General features: G+C 47.1%; 1 protein-coding gene across 7 annotated transcripts in view; it reads right to left on the reverse strand.

Annotated features, from left to right (window-relative positions):
• Positions 1–13,913, reverse strand: part of CCDC180 (coiled-coil domain containing 180) — a 37,311-nt gene extending 23,398 nt beyond the window's left edge. For 2 of the 7 annotated variants that reach the window (XM_032118111.1, XM_032118106.1), the window contains exons 1-8: positions 5,315–5,462; positions 4,701–4,828; positions 3,972–4,156; positions 3,099–3,181; positions 1,774–1,883; positions 1,555–1,683; positions 1,280–1,390; positions 145–240 (exon numbers count right to left, since the gene is read on the reverse strand). In XM_032118111.1, the coding sequence (XP_031974002.1) occupies positions 145–240; positions 1,280–1,390; positions 1,555–1,683; positions 1,774–1,883; positions 3,099–3,181; positions 3,972–4,066 (624 nt within the window). In that variant the 5' untranslated portion in view covers positions 4,067–4,156; positions 4,701–4,828; positions 5,315–5,462. Of the gene's footprint in view, positions 1–144; positions 241–1,279; positions 1,391–1,554; positions 1,684–1,773; positions 1,884–3,098; positions 3,182–3,971; positions 4,199–4,700; positions 4,829–5,314; positions 5,463–13,901 lie in introns of those variants that run through there. The other 5 variants (XM_032118109.1, XM_032118107.1, XM_032118108.1 and 2 more) reach the window with 5 other exon arrangements.
• Between the last annotated feature and the right edge of the window lie 499 nt (positions 13,914–14,412).

The following is a 14,412-nucleotide window of genomic DNA, read 5'->3' on the forward strand; positions in this document are numbered from 1 at the left end:
AAAAGAACACAAATGATAAAGAATACCCTGAAAAGTAGAAATCTCTTCCGTATTTGGTAGGTAGAAAAAACAAATTTCAGTGGGGAAAAACAGACATTCTAGGAATATTCAGTCTGCTATCTTGCCCCAGGTAAAAACATTTACCATGGCCTTATCGTTAATGAGCTTGTGAACATCAGCTGCCAAGAAGAAGGAAATTTCCTCCAGCTGCATGGTATACTTGGACAGTACATCTGCTATCTGTGCAATAAAAGAATAAAGAAAAGCAACAACAAAAAGTGTAACTCAAATATCAGTTTCCCAAGTTAAAAAACCACATGAACAAGACAATTTTTCCATTACAATGAATTCAATTGGATGATACACAGATTGAGAAGTAAATTTTAGAATATTAATCTTAGTTACCTTAAAGACTGATTTTTCTCAGTAATTCATAAAAATAGTAACTAAAACATTCCTCTTTGTTACTACTCAACAGATTTCTCTTTGATATCTGTGATAATTGAGTGCTCTGCAGACAGGCTGCAATATGAATTTAAAAATCAAACCAACTTCCTTTTAAGTATCTGAAGGGAATCCACCAGTGCCTGTTTTAAGTGAACACAAAATTAAAGTAAATGTGGTCATCTCTGACATTTTTTGTAGCTAATCCAACAGAAAGGTTACTGGTGATACTCGGGGACCTACTCATCATGCCTGCATTACAAAGAGAGGAGAAACTGGCACCGGTAGAACAAACAGCTTTTCTTTGCCTGCAAGGACAGTGCAGCAAGCTCTTCCATGGTCTATCCATTTTTTTTATCCAAACATTTCCTGTGATGTCCACTGACTCTTATAGCTTAGGCTGAAGACTACAAAACTGCAAGACGTCTGCTTCTGACACCCAGCCAACCCAAACTAAAATTGAGCTAGGTCATGCCTGTGCTCCTTCTCAGCTGCAGAATAGGTACATCCCCCAAAAACTAACAGACCAGATGAAAGTTTGACCTACACAACCCTCCACGAAAAGAAAAGCAGCTCACATATTCCTTGCACCTTTAGTATAGATAATTGTGAAAGAAAGAAACACCTTAAAACTAGGAAAAAAGTATCTTCTCCTGATTATGTGGGCATAAAATGAGTGAATAGTTATTGGTGAAAAGAAAGCAATCACCACACAACAGAACTACTGGCAGACCTCTGACTCCTGTGGAAACAAGCTACTCTTTGCTCTGCATCCAGCATTATCAGCAAATAATAATCTTATGCTTAAATAACAGTTATTAAGACTTCAGCTCACTTTAACGGCTCGACTCCTTTCGATCTCCTTTAGGGATTCGTCCACTGCCCTAACCCACTTCTTTCTGTTTGAGGATTCCTGGTGGATCATATTCCACAGTTCTTCCAAACCCTGCAATAAAAATCCTCCTCTAAATCTCTGAAAAGTGAATATTAAAAAACAAAAATTAAAAAAGGAAAAAAACAACAACTTAGGACTCCAGTGAGACATAAGAAGATGTTATACAGAGCAGGTACAAGTAACTGAAGCTGAGCCAATGCTCTGAGCTGCCTTACTTCAAAAGAGAAACCTTCCAGAGCCATGTCAGACGCAATCTTTTCAAACAGAAGTTTACTCTTTTTATCTGATTCCATCACTTTTAGCTGAAGGAATTCCTGAAGCTTCAAAACAGAGGCTTCCTTCTCCTAAAACGGGAGGTCAGTGTGATCATTTAATTATTGGGCCCTGACTTTAGAAGAGCACTCTAGACTCTGGATTAAAAAATCCTGCCTTACCCTGCCAATGCAGTCCAGCTCCTGCTGCATTTCGGCCACTGCTCGATCGTGACGCTTTTGCCGCCGTTCTGCCAGGTACTTCCATGGATTGCTGCCTGTTTCCTCAGGAACTGCCAAGAAAGAAATGAGGATTCTGTAGCCTGGAACTGTTGCTGCAGAACATGGGATGCATGAATAATAAATCCCTAAATCTACACTATGACTGCTGCAGTTTTTGTGCAACAGTGTGCAACATCTTTCCATTGGAAGTGCAATCTTAGCAAATGGAGGTTAAAAATACTCGAGCGTGTTTTAAAATTTCCTTTATTAACTTCTGATTTTCAGGAGGATAATAGCATGGAACTATCAACTAAGCTCAGGCATGATGTAAAAAAATTGCATCATTTCAGGAACGAGATCTGCTTACATCAGAACTGGAATTTATTATCTAAACATAACCTGTGATTCACAGTTTCACAACTGGGTTTTTTTTCTATTACAAGACTCTTCATCTTCAAAATTACCTACAAATCATCAAAAATGTGTCAGGCCATTTCTGAGCTTGATTTTTGCCGGCAAGAGAAAGAGTGCCATGTGGTTGTAACCACACTGTGTATCCTACTCCCCTCTACATGCGTTCATTTTGTGATGAACTCTTAATGATGGGTTGTTTTCAGTGCACACCCGACCCCCCAGGATACAATCTGGGTGATACAATGAGAAGAGGCAAACCCTGCAAGTGTCTCTTTATCTTTACAATGACTCAGCCGGGGAAGCAGCAGCACCACCCATCCTGAGAGGGTCATCTCTGCTGATGGGCTATAACGAACTGAATATGCACTAGCAGAACAGGCAGCTGCAACAACTATCAGGGACTCCAAAAATACTCAATAACTCATGGGATTACATCATTCCATTGTGAAACTCCCTGCCCTGGGGGATGTACCACCTGACCCCTACCTTATACAATCTGGGCACTCTGGGGACTTGGGACACCACTGGACATCCAGAGGAGGACCTGAACTTCCACAAGACCACTGCTTTTGACAGGACTGCAACCACTGCTTAATCGGACTGTGCCAGCACCCTGACCAACAGGCTGCCAGACTGTCCTTCGTGGTTTTAAACCAGGTTTTCTGTATCATTGCATTTATTGTAATCTTTCTATTAAATTGTAACTGCGATCTGAAATCTCTCGCGAGGTATTTGTGTGGGGTTAATTTCTCCCACTGGTTTACTTTCAAACCAGCACAACTTTATCCCTTGTTCAGCTGAAACCGTTACATGTACCACGTCTCCTGCAAGTGCAAATTAAAATGGATGGCATTAAGGGAAACCAGTTTTACCAACGACATCAGGTAGGCCTCTGACTTTCTCAGCTGAACTTGAATCTACATTTCCCCATGCCTTTGGAAGAGTTGTAGGTGGTCTGAAACAGAAAGAGAATAAACCTTCAGTTTGTACTAAATGCACTAGAAGATGGACTAACATAATAGTATAGCTCACTTTAATTGGCAAAATGGAACATTAAAGTGAACTTAAATATCATTCTAACTTTAAATAATATAATTCAAAGAATCAATGTTGCTTCTTCTGAGACTAATTGAAGTCTGAGTAGATCCCAACTTCTGTTATGATGGCATTATACATGCTAGATCTAGTACATGTAAACTACAAAGACATATGTAATAGCTCTAAAAGGTAAAAAAAACCTATGAATGCTGAAGCAGACACTAGCAAGAAATGTGGAAATAGCCTTTATCTGCCCAATGCTTTTCCCAACAGCTTGGGCACTGCGTTTCTCCAGTGAGAATCCATGCATCAGCAGCCAGCTTAGGGTGAAAAAGAATGGATGCACTAACTCTGTTTTTATTCACTACATAATCTTACTGCATCATCATGTAAACCATTTACTTTGAAATATAGCCTAAAAAATATGTGTTAGACTGGGTGCATATCTAGATTGCTATGAGCAAAGACAACTTCTTTTTAAAAGGAAAGCCAAATGATATGCCTGCCATTGCAAATATTCCTCTGTTAGCCTGCACTTCAACAGGCAGCAGTTCATTATACTAAATTTACATTTGGCAAGGAGACAGTTACAAGCTGTTAGCGCTATGACCAAGAATTCAGGACTTTCTAATTTCCAGTGAAAATGTGTCCATTTCATACCTTTAGTCATGAACATATAATTGGGGTTTTATGCTTCTGTTCTCTACCTGTCTGACTGTGGCTTTTTTGTGAAGTCACTGATGGGTGTTTTTCCAACACACTTCTGCTGATTACACGGTAATGGCATGGCATCAGCAGACATTTCCCAATGCCTATTTAAAGTGCGGCTTTTACTCTTCTTAGAGGACCTTGTCTTCTTCTTTCCTTCATCCAAAAGGTGTGCTAAGTGAGCCTTCAAGGAACCATAATCACAGTTATTAGAATTCCTTCAAACCTATTGAATGGAGAACAGCAACAAAATAATTAATAAAAATAGCAGGGAAAAGACAACAGAAAAGAAAGGTAAAATAATAAACCCTACATGCTGCATGCAGAACCATTTTCATCTAAGGCTATTTTCAAAATGAGAAAAAAGAAGGATTCTTTTTTCCTCAGAGAGGAAAAGAGGAGTGACTGGATTGTGCTGCTTCGCTCACAGTTACCAGAAAAGTCAACAGCAGAGTGAGAAATGCCTGAATCTGGCTAGCTATGCCTCTGAATGTTTTCCTGCTGTGTTATGATTCTGCCTTCAGTTAATATAACCTGATATACAACAAAGAGATGGGAACACATGAAGATGCATTGGAGAGCATATGCTGGAGATAACACATTCATTTTCTACCAAAACAAACCAAAACCAGAAATGTTGAAAATGACCTGAGGTCACTTCAACAGCCAGCAAACTGACTAACACAACCAGCTCCTTTGGCTTTTACTCAATCCTTTGCTTTTTTTACCTTGGCCTTGACAATCTGTTTACAGCCTTCCTCTCTGCGAACATGTCACGCACGTCCTATTGAGAACAACACATGGCTCATCGCAGCTGACTGCCAGGCCTGCTTCCAGAAGAACTGGCAACTACAAGCTGGGAGCCAAGAGGAGATACAACATTTCAGCTGGAAAAGGGCCTTCCTTGAATCACAGAATCCCAGAATGGTCTGGGTTGGAAGGAACCTTAAAGATAAATCATCTTCTTCCAACCTCCTGACATGGCCAGGGACACCTTTCACTAGGCCAGCTCGCTCCAAGCCCCTTCACACCTGGCCTTGGACACCTCCAGGGATGGGGCAGACACAGCCTCTCTGAGCAACCTGTGCCAAGGTCTCAGCACCCACATAGGGAAGAATTTTTTTCCAATATCTCATCTAACCCTGCCCTCTGTCAGTGTGAAGCCATTCCCCCTTGTCCTGACACTCCAGGCCCTTTTCCAAAGTCCCTCTCCAGCTCTCTAAGGTCTCCCTGGAGCCATCTCTTCAGAGACGCAGAGGAGCTCCAGCCTTCAAAGCACCTTCATAACCTCCCCGAGACTCCTAACGGTGAAACCCCACGCCTCCCTCTCGCCTTCCAGGACCTCCGGGTGTCCCTCCGGGTGTCGCTCCGGGTGTCGCACCGGGTGTCCCTCCGGGTGTCGCTCCGGGTGTCGCTCCCGGCCGCCCCCGGCTGCCCTCAGGCGCACCCGCTCGGACACGCTCGCGCCGAGCGCCGCGCGCGCCGTTGTCAGACCAACGGGAGGGGGCGGGGCCGGCGCAGCCCCGTCGACAGCGCCCCCCGGCGGCCAGCAGCGCCCGGCTCAGGCCGCCCGGCACGGCCGGGAGCAGAGCTGCGGAGCCGGGCATCGCAAACCGAAATTTGTGTTCGTCTCTGCAGAAGGCAGGCCAGACTGCCCGGGTCCGGACCCTTCAGCTCAGCGCGGGGATGAGAACACACCTGCACTTGGCGGAGAAACCTCTAAGGTCTCCCCTATACATGGTCTCTCAGTGTCTAAGCTGTTGCCATTTCTGAGGCTAGACTAGCACCTTTTTTTGCCTTGCGTTTAAGAAATGCCATTGTTCTGGTCTGCAGCTAAGTGCGCAGAAATGGGAAAAAATATATTTTGTCTGGATTTCAGCCGGTTTCTTAAACTGCTTGCAAGACAGTGAAGATAATGGCGCTCTGTGCTGTGTCGCGCCACGCCACGTCCCTGCTCTCCCCCTGCAGCTGAGCTAGGCTCCAGCGCCCCAGGGACGTACCCAGGGTCCCGCAGTGCGAGCCCTGGGCTGCTGAGCGGGCATCGCCAGGGACTCTGGCACGGGGTCTCTGATTAGAAAGATCCCGACACGCTGTCCCGTCCCGTCCCCGCCCGAGGGATGCTGCGGGTCCCACCACAGACGTCCCCGTGGAGGCAGCTCTGGCTGAGCCAGGAGACCCCCGACATGCCCACGGGACAGCTTTCCTCACGGACACCGCAGAGGCCGTTCCCCGTCCCCGTTCCAGAGGTTTGCGCCTGCCCACGCCCCGGGACACACGGCCAGGAGTCGGTCGCCCTTCGGCTTTCCCGAGCAGCTCAAGGGACGAGCACGCCCGCTGGGTAGTGTCTCCCAAACCAGCGGCAGCGCTCTGCTCCCTGGAAGGGCGCGGGCACTCAGGACTGCCACCCCAACCCTAGGGGCAGCCACTCCAACGCCGGGCAGCGCTGTCCTGCACGCCAGCCTGTGGGCAGCACAGCCCGGACCCGCCCGGCGAGGCGGCACCGCCGCTCAGACACCCCGCTCCGCGCCACTCGGCTGCGCTCGGCGTCACTCGGCTGGCCTCGGCTGGGCTCGGCGTCACTCGGCTGCGCTCGGCGTCACTCGGCTGGGCTCGGCGTCACTCGGCTGGCCTCGGCTGGGCTCGGCGTCACTCGGCTGCGCTCGGCGTCACTCGGCTGGGCTCGGCGTCACTCGGCCGGGCTCGGCTGGGCTCGGGGCTCGTCTCCCGGCGGTGCCCGGAGCTGCCGCTCGCCCGTGGCCAGCACGGCCTCCCCGCCCCGCTGTGTGCGGGTTTTGTGCTTCGGTGGAAAAGGGGCCGTTTTAATGATAGTATTTTGAAATTCTGTAGGTGTGTAACCGAGAAGCTCTGCAGCCCTTGTGGCGGTTTAGCCGCAGCTGGCGGCTCTGCCCCGCGGGGGTTGTGGTCCATGGTACCGCTGGCGTGCGGGACAGGGGAAGGAGCATCCCGGGGACAGCGGGCAGGGCTGTGGGAGGGAGCAGCAGTGTGGGAGCCTCGAACGGGAACTGCGGGTCGGCAGCCGGCAAAGTCACCAAAGCACAGAGAGCAGCGGACTCTGCTCGGATGGGGAAGAAGTGCAACAAGTAAAGAGGGGGCTCTAGAGCTGAAAAAAGGCTTTCCCGGAGGCTGTTGCGCTGGAGCAATCAGCTCATCATGTCTGCTGGTCATCCACAGATGTCATGGGCAAGTGCTTTTGCGAATGATCAGCTCAGTGAAGGAACTCTGAAGCTTTTTGTTTCAGGGGACTGAGAATGGGCTGCTCATATTTAAGAATAATGTTTCAAACCAGCTGCTTATAGACTGTACCCTGCTGAAGGATTGTTCTGTAAAGCTCAAACTTGGTCTGAAAGTTTATGATTTATTGCTGTCTCAGCCTCTGATAAATAATCAGTAATAATAGTATTAATAGACATTAATCAAAAGCCCCAAAGCACTGGCTCAGCATAATCTGGCTCCCTGAGCTAAGTAAGGGGAGGTTTAGGATGGATATCAGGAAAAGGTTTTTTCCCCACAGGGTGGTTGAGCACTGGAACAGGCTCCCCAGGAAAGTGGTCACAGCACCAAGCCTGCCTGAGTTTAAAAAGTATTTGGACAACACTCAGGCATGTGATGGGATTGTTGGGGTGTCATGTGCCAGGCCAGGAGTTGGAGTAGATGATCTTGATGGGTCCCTTTCCAACTCATCCTATTCCATGATTCCATGATAAACCTCCCCATGTGCAATTTGAGGCCGTTCCCTCTTGGCTGTTACTTGCTATCTGAGAAGAGTCCAACCATCACCTGGCCACACCCTCCTGTCAGGGAGTTGTGGAGAGCCAGAAAGTCTCCGATGGGCCCCTTTTTCTTCAAGCTGAGCCTGCCCAGCTCCCTCAGCTGCTCCTTGTTCTCCATCCCCTTCCCCAGCTCTGTTCCCTTTTGTGGACACACTCCAGTCCCTCAAAGTCTTTTTTGTCATGAGGGTCCCACAAATGACCTGAGGACTCGAGGTTTGGCCTCAGCAGTGCCCAGAACAGGGGGACAGTCAGTGCCCTGGTCCTGCAGGCCACACTGTGGCTAGTAGATGCCAAGCTGCCCTTGATCATCTTGCATATCCTGGGCACGTGCTGGCTTATGTTCAGCTGCTGTGGTGATTTCTCTCTCCTCTCCAAAGCAGCAGTTCAGCAATTGGTTTTTTTGTTAGCAGCCAAGGCGTAGCAGAAGATAAACAGAAAGCAAGGGACAAGCCCGTCTTTTCCAGGATGCAGAAGACTCTGGAGGATAAAGCTTAAAGGAGTCTGTCACAAAGGATGATTTCATTTCAATACCACAGCCCTCTGAGTAGTCCAATGTGCAAGAAAGAGAAGAAACCAGGGAGCCTGCTAATCATTCCTGCTCTCGACCTCTGTGCTGACGCTCTGCGGCAGGGCTCACCAGCACACAGTGCCTGCACTCTCTCGGGCCTCCTTGGCCCTGTGCGAGCAGCGCGCAGCAGCTCGGAGGGAAACCACTGCAGAGAGCTTGTGCCTTTTGCCTTTTCACCTTTCCGAAATGATGCTTTGGCTCCTCCAGCTGAAACGCCCAGGACACTCCTCGGCTGAGGCTGAAGCAGCTGCTCCGTCTCGCCTCGTTTCCAGTGGGTCAGGAATTGCCGCGGAGTAACTTCCAGCACGGATCTTGTAAGCGGACTTTGCTGTTCCTTCTGCAGCCTTGTGCCGTGCTGAGGTGACTTCCCCGACGTTCTGGCAGCGGCGCTCCCCCGGGGTCCCGGTGAATTCCCGAGGAGCAGCAGCGCCCGGAGGCGCTCGCAGCGCTCCGCGGTACGAGGGGGACGCCGGGCGGTCGGGGCGGGCACACAGCGGCCGCTGCCCGCTCCTTGCAGTCCCTGGCCTGTGCTGAAGGGATGCAAAAGCCTGCTCATCTTCCGCTTACGATGGAAGGCAGCACTCCTTTGCGGAGCTGCTTCACGCGGAAGAATTCTTTAAGCCTTGTAGCGCTCTTGTTAGGAATTTAAAAAACCAATTCCGTTTTCCAGCCGCAGAAACAGAGCAAGTCTTACAGGGCGTGTTCAAAGTCCCTCGAAAGTTCTGTGAAATAATTAGGAACAGAACCTCATTTCGGCTACAGCTGGCTTCCTCTTCCTGTGAGTTATACCCTGCTGAATTGTCAGGAATGAAATCATGTCCACCGCTGCTGATGCAGTGTAGCAAAGAAGCATCTCCTGCTCGCACATGTGCAGTCTACAGCTGAGAATGCAGACCCAGTACGGCCTGTGCTGAAATCCGTGTGTAGGGAAGGCCAGCAGCAGTCTGCCAGCACTCGCCTGTTCAGGGGAGTGCCAGGGGTGCAATGGCAGCAGCAGTGTCCCGTGCCTTGGGACTCAGCATTGCTGCAGCACCTGGGAGTGAGTGCCAGCTGGGAATTCTCAGTGTTGGGCTTTGATCCTCACCGTGAGAGCTGCTTTTTTTTTTCCCCCATGTTCATTCCAACGGGCTTTTGCAAACATTTGTCTACATATTGACTTTTAGTATAGGAGCACTTAAGAGGCTGGCTGTGATTAAGACCCTAAATTTTCAGAGAGCAAGCTTTCATTTTTTTAAGGGAGTAGTGGATAGGATGCCCTGGAAACTGCCCTCAGGGATAATGGAGCTGAGCAGAGCTGGCACCCATTTGAAGACATTTTTCTTAGAGAATAAGAACTCACAATTCCCATTAGTAAGAAGGGAGACAAGGAAGGCAGGAGACCAGCTTGGCAGAGTAAGGATCCCCTTGTATAAATTGAAGAAGGTAATATGCAGGCAACATATGTAATGCAAAAATGTTTTTGAAAGTATGTTACAACAAGAAGGTTATTGAAAATTAATATATGTGATGCAAGAAGGTACTATGCAGACAATATGCAGCAACACACATCATGGGGAAAATACAGAGATACCACATGGGTGTGTGAGGATGGGATCAGTATAGCTGAGGCCCAGTTGAGGCTGAATTTGGAAAAGCATGCGAAAAATAATAATAAGGGCTCCTACAGGTACTTCAGTGGGAAAAGGGAAATGAAAGGAAACCTATCACATCTCCCCTATTCCCCCCCGACCCCGATAAGCCAGACAGGACTAGTGACAACAGACAAGGAGAAGGCTGAGGTACTCAACAATTGTCTCAATTTTTCCTGCCAGTCACTATTCCCACATCTCTCGGGTTATTGGGCTGGTGGACTTAATTCCAACCCATTGTAGAAGGTCAGGTTTAAGACCACCTGAGGAACCAGAGCATGCACAAGGCCATGGCACCCACCCAGATGCATGCCAGGGCCCTGAGAGAACTGGGAGCTGTAGTTGCTGAGGTGCTCCCCCCCCCCCCCCATTATTAGACAAGTCAAGGCAGCCAGCTGAAGTCTCCAAGGGCTGTGTTGTTCTAGCACAGAAGCCATTTGACTCCCATCCTCTGGCTGTTTTTTGTAAATCTTAAAAGCTCTGAGTAAATTTCTGCAGAGGATGTCCAATGCAGTTTCAAAAATGGCATCTTTGTTATTGGTTTTCATACTGGTCTTGGATAGTTCCTTTTTTTGCACTCCTATATTTTCTAAACATTTGCAATGATTGAAAAGAAAACTGAAATGAGCCACTATGCTCTTTGCAGTGGTATGAATGTATGGCCAAGACCAATATCTTTTTAACACAAATATATTTTTGCTATGTCTAAGCACACATGCATACCTGTGTTTGGTTTATGTGTCCAGGTTTTGGCAATGGGGGGAGGCAGGGCTGGCCTGTGAGAATAGCCCAGGTGCTGTCCTGTCCCAATCACTTCCAGCTGGCTGCACTTCAGGATGTCCTCCCAGCAGAAAGAAGAGGCTGTGAAAGCAGCCCTTAGAGATGTGACTTTTTGTACTTTTATTTTTAAGTTAATAAAAACCTTCAAGCTGCTTTTTGGGAGGTTTTTTGGTTGGGTTTGTTGTTGTTGTTGGGTTTGTTTGTTTGTTTGTTTTGTTATGGTTTTGTAGAGTTATTGAAGTAAGATTGATTTGAAAACTGAAGAGTCCTCCACTATATTCTCCTGGATTCACCTGAGACTCTTCCTAGGCATCTCCCTGATCCTTTTTACAATGAGTCCCACATCATTCTCCTGAAGAACCTGTCTGCTCATGGTTTCAATGGGTGCACTGTTTGCTGGGTGAAAAACTGGCTGATGGCCAGGCCCATAGAGTGCTGGGGAATGGAGCTCCTCCAACTGGTCCCAGTATTGGGCCCAGTCCTGTTTAATAACTTTATCAGTGATCTGGACGAGGAGATCGAGTGCACCCTCAGTAAGTTCACAGATGACACCAAGTTGGGTGGGAGTGGTTTTCTCCTCTGGAGGAAAGCAGGCTTGGGGGCTCTCTACAGCTACACAGACCTAGTATATGTCCCTGTGCTTACCCCTTCCTCTGTCCATCCAGCTAAATCTGTAACCTCTACACCAGCAGCCTTTATTCATCATTGTGATTGACAGGGCTGGACATGGAGACAGTCTGTCACTCTGTTAAATGTTAGTCTTGACTGTGGGGCTACTTCTGCGTTATAAATGTGACATTTTTTTAATGCTCCAAAGAGTGTTTCATTGTGTACTGTGCATCATGCAGGTCGGGAAAGAAAACATTCCCCAGGTCAGGAAACAGATATAAAATGAAAGGATATGTATTTACTTTTGTGAGCAGTCTTGTGGGGCTTTAACTCTGTGTCCTTCCTTCCCATCCATTAAATAGCTCACAAAATGTTATCATGGTAGAGCCACTTCTGTAAGGAATTAGATAATCCTGATGGTTTACTTGATTTGGTCCAGGTAGAACACTGTTCATAATCATTTGTCAACTTAACTGTCACTACAAACAGCTTTTGTGCTGGTGGTTTTTGGGTGCTTGGGCTTTGGTTTTTTGGAAAGGACTTTGCTAATTGCACAAAACATGTATTTGAATTTATTCTTTCTATGAGTTTACTGATTTTAATGAAATGTTCTCAGTAAAAGGCATTAATAGAAAGTATTATACTAGAACTAAGCTTTCTTACTCATGAAAATTTCAGTTAATGAAATTTTAAGAAAAGAAGTGTACATTATCTACTTTGTCATATTGCTAAACACTGTAAGGAAAACATAATGTGTGACTGAAGTTGCATCTTCTTATCTGGAATGACTAGTAAAAGTATTTAATTTGGTAATAATGAACCAAACCAATATAATTCTGAAACAAGTATCAATGGAAATAAAACATACATATTTTTAAATTACCATAGTTTTACTTTTATTGTTTTCTTAAGGGTTAGCAAAAAAGGACTTTTTTGCATTTTCTTTTCTTTTCGTTTGTGAACAGGTATGAAAAAGAAGACTATGTCTCAGCAGTTCCTCAACAGCTTTAAGGAGGAAGACTTCACAACCACTCTTGGCAACCCATGCCAGTGCTCAGTCACCCTCACAATAACAAAGTGTTTCCTGGAGATCACAGGGAACCTCCTGTATTTCAGTTTGTGACCACTTGTTCTGGGCACTGGGCCCACTGGAAAGAGCCCGGCTCCATCTCCTTTGCACCCTCCCTTCAGGTATTTATAGACATTGATAAGATCACCCTAAGCCTTCTCTTCTCCAGGCTCACCAGTTCCATCTTTCTCCATCTTTCCTCATAGCAGAGTTGCTCCAGTCCCTCCATCATCATCTTCACGGCCCTTCACTGCATTCTTCTGAGCTGAGGAGCCCCGAACTGGAGCCAGCACCAGAGGTGCTCACCAGCACTGAGCAGAGGAGGAGGGTCTTGGCCTGCTGGCTGCACTCCCAACACAGCTCAGGATACCACTGCCCTTCTTTGCCAGAAGGGTGCATATTTTGGTTTGTGTTGAGCTTGGTACTCCCCAGGACCTCCAAAGCCTTTCCTGACAATCTGCTTGCCAGCCCAGCTGGGTGGCCCCCAGTGGTGCTCTGGTGCCTGCCTGGGAGTGTTCCTCTCCAGAAACAGAACTTTGGGCTTCCCTTCTTGAACTTGGTGATGTTCCTGTCAGCCCATTTCTCAGGCTTGTTGAGGTGCCTCTGGATGGCCAGATGACCTTCTGGCATGTCTTCCAAGATCCTTTCCCTCTATTCAGCCCTGGTGAGGCCTCACCTGAAATACTATGTCCAGTACTTCCCAGAACAAGTGGGACATGAAGCTACGGGAAAGAGTAGACAAAGGGTCAGTAAGATGATGAAGTTTTAATTCTCACCTTTTTTCTAGACCACTCATACACTGAAATAATTTGAGCATATCTGTCTTTGATTTTAGCACCTAATTTAATCTTCTTTTTGATTCTGTCTGCCATAGAAGACTTGAAGTTTCACCTGTACCTAACATGAATTTTAAAAAAAGTTTTAACATGAAGCAAATCACTCAACTAACACGGTTTCAACAGAATCAGGATCAGAGTCATTTATTGTTTTTTAACAACTTAATTAACTGACAGTAAATGAAGGAGGAGTGGCTGAGGTCACTTGGTTTGTTTAACCTGGAGCAGAGGAGACTGAGGGGAGACCTTGTCGGGGGCTGCAGCTCTTCCTAAGGTGCAGCAGAGGGGCAGCTCTGATCTCTGCTCCTTCTGACCAGGGAAAAGAGACCCGAGGGAACAGCTGGAGCTGTCTCAGGGGAGGGTTACTTTGGATATCAGGAAAAGGTTCTTTCCCCAGAGGGTGGTCAGGCACTGAACAGGCGAATGGTCACAGTCCCAAGGCTGCCAGAGCTCCAGAATCATTTGGACAATGCTCTCAGACACAGGGTGGGATTGTTGGGGTGTCCCGTACAGGCTCGGGAGTTGGACTTGATGATCCTGGTGGGCCCCTTCCAATTCAGGATATTCTGTGATGCTGTGAGTGTATGAATTATAATTTCAGGATCAACATCAAAATGTACTATCACCACATGAGCTGGATGCTGGCACCTCCTGGTGTCCAGTGGGTCAGATGCTCTTTCTGTCCTGGGCAGGGAGAAAAAAGTTGTCTGGGTGACATCTGTCAGAGTCCCACAGGATGCTGAATATTCTCCTATTTTACCCAAGCCAACAAGCTTTCTGTAAGCCAATCAAGCCTCATGAAGTGCTGTCAAGTACGACTCTCAACTTTTAAAATTAATGACCTGACTGAACCTTCCTGACTGAAATACTGCAATCATTCTGAAGAAATCCGAACTCGGTGGTGCAAGGCAAAGGAAAGGTTAAGTTCAGGTGCAGTTCTCAGCACGCAGTAAGTTGGGAGCCAAAAAAAAAAAAAGAGCTAAAGCCCCAGTTAAGCAAACCCTCAACTTCTACAGCCCCATTATGTAATGACATTTAAGCAAGTCACATTAACTGAATGAAGAGCTTCTCAGATGCCCTCTTAACAGTGAAAGTGCTATTCATTCTTTCATGTACATGATGTAAATAGGCATATATCATGATACACGTATTTCACCTG

The sequence above is a fragment of the Corvus moneduloides genome, chromosome 9 (assembly GCF_009650955.1).
Source record: "Corvus moneduloides isolate bCorMon1 chromosome 9, bCorMon1.pri, whole genome shotgun sequence".
In the NCBI taxonomy this organism is placed as follows: Eukaryota; Metazoa; Chordata; class Aves; order Passeriformes; family Corvidae; genus Corvus; species Corvus moneduloides.